Source organism: Caloenas nicobarica, chromosome 20 (genome assembly GCF_036013445.1).
Source record: "Caloenas nicobarica isolate bCalNic1 chromosome 20, bCalNic1.hap1, whole genome shotgun sequence".
Lineage (NCBI taxonomy): Eukaryota > Metazoa > Chordata > Aves > Columbiformes > Columbidae > Caloenas > Caloenas nicobarica.
The window spans coordinates 7,262,142-7,271,194 of NC_088264.1; the positions used below are offsets into that span (position 1 = coordinate 7,262,142).

Here is a 9,053-nt window from a genome sequence, read left to right on the forward strand (position 1 = left end):
CACAAGGCACAGCAGTGGTGGAGATCACTTTAAAGCTGTGGAGGAATCAGTAACCCTCGCTTGATGACTATATTCTGAGAAATGGGTCTCATGGAAAGCCCTGTGAGGGACAGACCACGCGGTGCCGTTTCAGTGGTGGTAAGCACGGGAAGGGGAACACGCTGTCCCGCCAGACTTAGGAATCCCTAACTCCAGAAACTGCCTAGTTCAGCCTTGTACTTCAACACCTCCAGCTGCTCTGAGCTTCAAGAAGTGACCTAAAACCTCAGCGCACTGACCTGGTTGGACAGAGTGGTAAGATGTGATTTCAGCACCATCTACAAGCTCCTACAAGGCCGTAACAACCCCAATAACAAAAACTAATATCATATCAAAGAGAATTTTTATGTTGTGGAGGAAGGGGTTGCCAGATACAAACAGAAGCTGATGGTATAGGAGGATATTCAATCCCTCAAGTAATTAATCTCAGGAATTTAATTGTTTCAATCTTTATTTCAAGACAGTGCGTGTACATGTATATATGTAGGTCAGTCTAGTTCATCCTGAAAGTGCAAAGGAATCGGTGTGTGAAACAAGAAAAAAGAGTGCACCCTTCTGAGGTACAAATCCATTTGTGTTTAGGCTTAATCTTTCTTGCTGTCCTGTGCACTCCTGTCCACCCCACTGCCACAGCCTGCCCTGTCTCTGTTAGCCCGCGGTGCGAAGCACCAGCCCTGCATACCCTTGGGGAGAGCTGAAACTGAAACAAAGCTGTAGGGAAAAAAAATAAAATAAAATAAAAAGGGTGTGAAAATTTCATATACTTTTCATACCAGTGAAAATGTCTGCTCAAACACGGGGAATGTATAAGTCACCAGCTCCCCACCTCCCAAGGGACACTGCAAGCCCACAGGTTACAAAGGAAAGTTTTATTAGCTTTTGGGAAGGGAAACACATTCTCACTTCAGCTGGGGAGCATGACAATCCCCAGCTTGGGCTCAGAGTGCAGCTGCCTTTGGTCTTGGTGACGGGTAGAGCAGCCAGAGGTAAGAGCTAAAAATGCCCCTTGCAGCTGAGGAGGAGCATCCTGCAAGTCAGTCCAGAGCTTCTCAGTCCTGAGATGAGACAAAACTTCTTCTCGGCACTGTGTGAGTAACTGCTTCAGCCACAGAAGCGGGGCTGTGGCCTGGCCCTGGGTAGGGAAGGCCATAAATAAACCTGTCACCAGCAGCGTAAAGCACGTGGAAAAGCTCACCAAGGCCTGGAAGATTTCCTTAGCTGCCTTCAGGAGTGCTCAGCCAGGAGCGGGTCGGCTGGGGAGCCGAGGCAGGTGGCCGCACAGTAGTTCCCGTGTAGCAGGAACACTCCGGGGCGTTGGGAGCATCCGCAAAGAGGAGCTCAGTGCTGACAACCCGAAGTCTGAACCCTTCCCGGTGTTTCTAAGAAATCTGAAGTAACATTCTTATGTGTCTAGTATAAATACATAAATACTTAAAAAAAAAAAAACAAAAAACAAAACTTTGGAGTGTACAGCCAGCAGTGAGATGCTGATATGTTGCTGGTGTTCTTTGCAGCCAGGTAGTCAACTTGCCCTTGAAATCTGCCCGACTTCAAAAAATACAAAAATACATCAGTCTCTGGCTGTGCTCAGGTCACATGCTGCCTGCAGCACGGGCAGGGCAGGACTTGTCCTCAGTAGCCACAAGCTGTAGGGAGGAGAGGGATGCGCAGCCAAGGATTGCTGGAGCAGTCTGTTTCTGACTGCAGCAGGAGCCAGGTGGGGTGTGCTTGGGTGCAGAGGTGCAGGAGGTCGTGCCTGTGCACCCCTCTGTGGCGCATACCTGTATGACGAGGTCTACTTGGGAACGGGTCATGGGAACCATCTGAATCCTCCCAGGGGAAAGGATGCGCAGACCTGCACGTTTCACCTGGTTCATTAGGGAGAACCCACCAAATGCAGAGTCTTCATGTTTTTCCAAATTTTAATGCGCCTGGATAATTTTTGGGTCAAGCCAGTTTGTGTGTATGTGCTTGAAGGAGATTGTCCTTCAACCTAACTCCAAGAGCTGGTGTCAAGATGTAAATGTCCCACCAGGTATTCACTCAGCTCAGGAGTACTCTGCAGACAGCTGGAAAAAGCCAGCGGGCCTCTGCTCTTAAAAGCTGCTCCTAAAAACCTCATAGTTGCTGCAGGGCTGGTCTTTCTGCCATCCGGTGCAGTCCTATTAGCTCACTTCAAAATACCACCTTCCTTTTGTGGCCTTTACCTCTCAGAGAGCATTTATCAGGATCACTGCAAAGGAAGTCCCTTGCCACCTCTTCCATGTCTCCTGCCTTGCTGGGCAAAGGGCTGTCGAGTGGATCTCTCGTCCTTTTCTAAATGGCTTCAAGACACTTGAGGTATCTTCCCGATTTACCAGACTTTTATTTTAGCAAATATACAGCGCATTTGTACTATATAAAGATACTGCCAAGTAAAAAGAGAAACCCAGGGTTTCTCTGAATATTAGCTAAGCTTAGGTGACATTCTTTGGCTTTTATTTCTGTTCTCCCCAAGGGCTCCATGCATCCATTTTTTCCAGTGTTAGAAAGATCCATCCTAGGTAGCAAAACAGCTGTGCAGAGCTTCAAAGAGCTGAACACAACACGCGCTATATAAAGCCTGTTTGCCCTGTGATTTATCTGCGTTCCAGCAGAGGCTTTCCCCAGCCCCGAGGAGGGAGGCTAGAGCAGTCTGACTGTACAAGTGCAGCCTGTGAGAACAAGCCTCCCACAGGCAAATGGATGGGTAGGAAAGGCTGTGCTTTACATCTTACATTTCATACGTCATCTCCTACAGTGGGCAAGTGAAGGGACCTATTAACACAAGGCTGAACGACAAATCCTCAATGGTGGCGTTGGAGCTGGTGCACAGGGTGATGTTGTCTTGAATAAACAAGTAGAGCACTGTGGTGAGATGTACCGCGGTGCCGCTGTCCTGGACAGCGGGCTCCCAGAGAGCCTCGCTGGTCGCCTTGTCTGTCTTCCACAATGTCAGCTTGAGCGAGTCCTCCTCATCCAGGTCAGGGAAATGGATATTGCCCTTCAAGGACAGTATGTAGAGGCCGTCACAGGGGATCACGATAGAACCGTTTCTGATCTGAATAGAGCCTACTTCAGCAGTGAGATTCACGGCTACTCCTTTGATGCTTTTGCCTAGAGTGTAAGAAAGCAAAGATGATCGCGTGATGACAAATGTCTTAATGGAAATGAGTTGTTTTATGTGGACTGACTGCAGGAAAGGTGGAAAAATATAGGAAAGGAAGAGAGTGAACTAGGGAATAGGGCAGATTGGAACTAGAATGCCATCCACTCTAGACAGGCATAATCTACACTGGAAATTTCCAGGCTCCTGTTTCTGAGCAAGCTGTGCCTTTTGGACTAAAACTCCGGTTTATATGAATTATTGCTTCAAGTTTCTACTTACGTGCTACTTATTTACTATATGTATGTCTTATTTAAAATACAGACATATAAGTAAAGCATCCCTGTGAGTTTAGGAAGTACAGGTTCCTAAAAAGAACAGAAAATAAAGACAGTAAATAAGAAGAGAAAAAAGTGATCAAAGCTGGAAGGAGGAGAAAAAGTGCTTTCTCTGGAGATGCTGGTAGCCTAAGTCCTTGCCTTTGGATTTGGGGTCTTTTTTTACAGAAGACAGGCATGAAGGACAAGACATGCATACAGGATAGAAGAGCAGTGTAGAAACAGAAACAGAAGAAACCCATGAATACAGAGAAGTCAGGAGAAATTAAACCACAACTTAGCATGAAAGGTTCTCTCTTGGAACAAGCAGTAACAGTTCCTACAGCTATGCTGGAAATGTTTCCCTGCTATTCTCCTGGGATTTGGGCACACCAGCTGAAAACCCCTGGGATATCACCAGAAGATCTCCTGGCAGACAACACAGCCCCTCTGGGCTGAGCCCAAATTTCTCAAGCTTTTTCTCTAGAAACAGGGGTTTCTATTAGGTTAAACTCCTTGCTACCTGACAATACTAACTGCAAGTAAAACTGTCAACAGTATTTTTGTAATATTTAAAAATCTTAGTATCTGCTTCTAACGTTGAGGTATGCATCTGACAAACATGCAATGAAGTCGGCACACAGAGCACTGCTATTTCTGCTGCCGCGTGTACGCTCGCTCACTCTTCCCCAGGAAATCATTTACATTTTTCATAAATCAGGAAATCATTGACTTGTTTCAGAAATACCCCAAGAGCATGCTGTGTGTTCTCAGTAAACTCCCCGAAGTACTTTCTCGTTCTTTTGCAGAGTGAAAGTTTGTTTTAGTAGCTGGGTAAGAACTGCAGAAATCCACCCAGATTTTTGGGTTCTTCTGCTGTGGGAAAACCCTTTTTGTTTGGTTTTGCACCTCGCAGCAGTGGGTCAGATTTGGCCCCTCTCCCCCCAGACAGCTCTCCCGGCACCGTTCTCCCCCAGCAGAAATAGCCATTGCGGTGATGCGAAGCGCTTAACAGACTCCGGCATTTTAGGAGCCCCCGGCTGCCACGGCGGTCCCCGGGGACCGCGGGTCGGTGCGGGTCGGAGCCGGGAGCCCTCCGGGGGTACCGCTGCCCCAGGAACCGCCGCGGGAAACGCTGTGGGGAGCCGGGAGCCGTTCCGTGAGCGGGGCAGCGCTGCGGAGAAGCCGGGAGCCCCCCCGGCTGCCGGGGGAAGGCGGCGGGGCAGCGCGCCGGGGTTACCGGCGCCGGCCGACGGACCGGGGGTTGCGCTGCGGGGCCCCGGGAGCCCTCCCGCGGTGCCCCCCCCCGCCCCCCAGCCCCGACGCCCACCCACCTGTGTATCGGATGTGAGTCCACGGGATTTTGTCGCTCTGGGGAAAAAAAAAAAAAAAAAAAAAAAGAAGAGAAATCCTCGTTAACGCACCTTGCGGGCCCCTCGCTGCTGCCGCTGTCGCTTTCATTTCGCCGCCGGGAGGGCTCTGCGGCTCCGACAGCGCGGCGGGCAGCCTCAGCTCGCACGGGCTCAGCTGGCCAGCTGTGCTCTTTACTGGTTTTTATATCGTTATTATCATTAGTATAAAACACGATGTTAGAGCGGTTCCTAGCCAGTCTGATTTTCAGCCTGGTGCAGAGCCCTCCAGAGCGCACCAGGTAGTGTTGGTCCTGTTTAGAAAAACATCCCAGTGAACGTGATCGAGTCAGAGCGAGCGGTAAGGAAGAACCTCGGGTGCAAAGCCTGTTCTGCGTGATCCCCTCGACTCTGACTTCAAGCCAGGGATGTCTCTTTGCAGAGCTGGGACCCAGCCGTGCCCCTGCTGTCTCACCCCCTCCCACAGGCACTGAGAGGTGGGTCTGGTTTTATGGTTGCCTGCGCTTTGCGTCAGGCTGTTACTGGTTGCGTGTCTCTCGGTGGGTTCCTTAGAATTGCATTAAGACAAGTTTAAAATGAATTTGCATTTTATGAGTACAACAGAAAAAGTGAATGCAAATACAGAAGTGCGTATCTTACTGATCAGATATGTGAAACACCAAGCTTCTCTATTAGATTTTTAAATCTGAACTTTGCATCTCAAACCCATCTCTCATCTTAACCACAGGAGGCCCAAATCTGCAGTCTCTTCACAACCACAAGTCTTCAGTATTTTGCCCGATTAAAGAGTGAAAGGTTAGCCTCGCTGCTCTGTGTTCTTCTCTTTACCTATGCCATGGCTTTCCTAAGGGAGAAGGAGGTCTGGTGAGATGTGTGTTGGGCTGACTTTCATGTATTACATGTGTTACAGGAGCAGAGCAGCCCCTTCCCTCTGAGCACAGGGAAAGTGTTGGAACAGGGTAGAGAGTGAGTACAGACATGCAAATGTGCAGTTTCAGTGCTGTGCCCTGGTAAAGACAAGTGGCGGGGAAGGAGTTTGGAGCTGGGCTGCCCTGTGCAGTCTGTGCCGGCGTGTGAAGTGGGTGCTGGTCTTGGGAATGGCACCCTCTAGTGCTGCCACAGCTGATGCTCTGCTGCTTGCTCCACAGGCAACGCTGGATCTGACTACCAAATTCAAGCTTTTATTGCACGCTGGCTCTGGTGGAACTATCTCTGCTGACATTACCGATCCTATCCATTTCCTCGGCAGCTTGAGTCTTACACTTACTCTTTTTCTAGGCACCTAGGTGCTCAAGCGTTTCACTCTTTGGCTCAGGCAGCTGGGATTTCCAGGTAGTTTCCCAACAAGACCACAGCTAAGCACAGGACTGCTGAGCTTCTGAGGTCAAACAACATCCACCGCAATCTGTCCAATCTGGCCACTGCTGGACAGGGGGTACTAAACACAGGTTGGATGATAAACTTGTAGTAATTGTAAGAATACGAGCCCTGTTTCCACGAAAGCACATATTTTACATATCTCTGCCAGTTATTGTGCGATCTCAGAGCACTTTGCAATTATCCACTGGTAAATTCTGCTGAGGACAGAACGTACTGTCGGACTGGAAGGGCATTCGGGAGCTAGTAACAAAGTTAGTCACCCCTCTTTCTCTGTTCTGCCTTCTTATGGTATGTGGGAAAGGATGCCAGAAGGGCTGAGGGTGGAGAGGACCGTTGTGATCATGTGCATGACTCCCTGTGTCACACAAATTGCAGGCAACTGTGCACTGGAAGTGGGTTGTACCTTCTCCACACCAGGTGATATTAGGATTATGGCCATGTCTTCCTTATCTACATTAAATCTCTGCGAGGTTACTCCTCCTGCACTTTATCCTGCCTTGTTCAGACAAAATCGTCCTGCAGCAGATCATTAGAAGCCTTTGAATTCCCAACAGCTGCTCAAGGTTTTTACCTCCCGTGCATTTGCCGTCGGGGTGGTTTCACACCCTGATCACGCGTGTGAGTGGCCTGCCCATGGCCGGACCTCAGCTGCTGTGGCGAGAGGAGATAATTCCAGCAGAAATGGGGACTCACAAGTCTTGCAGGTGTGAAAACAGGCTATCACTACTTCTTTCTTTTTTTTTTTTTCCCAACTGTTGCTCAGCTGGAAATCACAACTGAGGCTTGTTCTCCAGGCAGCACCATGACAGGAACCAGGTCACTGTCCTGCTTTGTTAAGAATGATCCGGGCTGCAGACTTTCCTGAGTATGTGCCATGTCATTTGTGCTGTTCTTTCACAGAACAGTACAGGGTGGGGTTTTTTGGTTTGGTTTTTTTTAGGAGTTGTCAGGCCTATGGAAAGTAATCAAATATGGTCTTGCTATGAAAAAACATAGGAACGGGTCTTGCTGTTAAAGTTAGCGTGGTGCTCTGCAGCCTTGGGGAGCAGAAGGAGACTTCCCAAGATCAGGGACAGCCTCTTGGTTGCTCCCACGGACCAGGACTCCCAGCCCGTTGTCTGATGCTGCTGACTTCCATGAAGTCCATCTCCCTAAACTGTCCCAAAAGTCAGATGAGTAATGCTGCCTCTTCTGTAAACATTTATTGGCCAGTTCATGGCTATCCTACTGAGCTCTGTAATTCCGGTGTGATGAAATCCCCCTATGTACTGCCTGCGAGATCGCTCCTGCACACCGTGGTGCAGTCAAAACAGGACACCATGGTTATCAGCTTAAAATAATAGAAACCGGCTCCGAGCCTGCAGTTAGCAAGTGTTTAAAACTGAACAGGTCCTCTGGTAACTCCCAGGGCCTGGACTTTTCCTCTGCTGCAGTCGCTGCTCCTCGATCACCCTGTTTCTGTTGTTTCTCTTGAGGAAGGGAAACTCCGGGCATGTACTGCGTCCCCTCCTCAGCTGCTGCTCTCTTGGGTTTGCAAGGCTCACAGGCAAATCCTCTGGAGGAGGAGGATTTGAATTAACATATTTACAGAAGAGAGAGATGCTGAGGGATGAGGAGTCACAACCAGAGTGAGGTTTCTGTGTCTCGAGCAGTGCGATAGCTCGCCCTTCTCCATTGGCTTCCAGTGCAACTTCTCTCTCCCAAAGTAGTGGAAGGAGAAGAGCACTGAACGGAATGAAAAGTGTTATCTTTCAGCATCTTTCAGGATCATCATTCTGCAGTTTAATAACCACTGTGAGACTCAAGTCAGTGAAACTTGTGCAGAGCACGAGGGTTTTCATTGAACAGCAGAGGACCCGGCATGAGGCCATCCCTGCCTTGCATGGTTACATGCTTGCTTCTCTGACAAGTCTAAGTGGGAGGAAAGAATGAACTCTCTGGTAAAATGAAGCACAACAAGCTTTAAAGTGTTACATAGCTCCTGGAGAAGATGTGGGAGGAGAAGTAGCTAGTGCATAAGTGACGCAGTGAAAAGTTGTTGATAATCCACCAGCCTGCCAATATGTGAAATGTCAAAAAAAATAATGATAAGCACTAAGGAAAGGATTAAAAACTTGTGGTTCGAATAGGGATAAGCGTAAATGCTTTTTACTTTTCTAAAAAAAAAAAAAAAAAAAAAGCAGCCCATACAAAACTTTACAGACCAGCAAACAATGGGTTGAACATGGGCTCTTACCTTTGAGGGTTGCAGAGAATCTATACCAAGGTAAATCAAGCAGGCAAGCAGTAATATCCACTGAGCAGTCGCGGACACAAGGTGCAGCGTGTTCCTAACCTGTCCTCTTTGCCAGCTCTTCCACTCGTCCTCTGCAGGTTCACTTTTGCAATCCTTCTGGTCTTGATTTCTGGGCTCTATGTCTGGCTGTCCTTCCATCTCAGCCACGCTGCCAGCAGCTGCTGGGGACAGGGCCAGGAGCACAGCAGGAGCCTGGAGGAGCAGGGGACAGATGAGCTCCTGTCCCAGGAGCAGAGGTGAAGAAAGTGTCTTCAGGAGGCTGCTTTATGCACACAGAGAAGCAGGCGGGGGAACTTCTTTGTGACTAATCTGAATTTCCCCTTCCTTCCCTTCTTTCTTTCTTTCTTTCTGTCTTTTCTTTTCTTTTTTTTTTTTCTTTGTGTGTGTGTGTGAATGTGGGGGCTGATTTATTGCATCCCAGTTCAGTTTTGAGTAAGGGCCTTTGAAAGTATATGTGTTTATGTCTTTCATACCTTCAGCTGTGGAAGTCTTGATATGTGATGTTTCCAACAATAGCTAAGAGCTGG

The 9,053-nt window shown here is 48.6% G+C and overlaps 1 protein-coding gene across 1 annotated transcript; it reads right to left on the bottom strand.

Annotated features, from left to right (window-relative positions):
• Nucleotides 1-2,812: 2,812 nt before the first annotated feature.
• Nucleotides 2,813-8,664, bottom strand: TNFSF4 (TNF superfamily member 4). Its single transcript, XM_065649161.1, has 3 exons — nucleotides 8,467-8,664; nucleotides 4,815-4,851; nucleotides 2,813-3,174 (listed from the first exon to the last, which is right to left on the bottom strand). The coding sequence occupies exons 1-3, from the start codon at nucleotides 8,662-8,664 to the stop codon at nucleotides 2,813-2,815; spliced, it is 597 nt and encodes a 198-aa protein (XP_065505233.1).
• Between the last annotated feature and the right edge of the window lie 389 nt (nucleotides 8,665-9,053).

What these genes read in the sequence shown, in the direction of transcription:
- TNFSF4 (XM_065649161.1), bottom strand. Translation starts at nt 8,664, where the DNA reads ATGGAAGGACAGCCAGACATAGAGCCCAGAAATCAAGACCAGAAGGAT. An exon ending in ATTCTCTGCAACCCTCAAAG is followed by an intron (nt 4,852 to 8,466) that starts GTAAGAGCCCAT and finishes TTTTTTCCCCAG; the next exon opens with AGCGACAAAATCCCGTGGAC. An exon ending in GACTCACATCCGATACACAG is followed by an intron (nt 3,175 to 4,814) that starts GTGGGTGGGCGT and finishes CTTACACTCTAG; the next exon opens with GCAAAAGCATCAAAGGAGTA.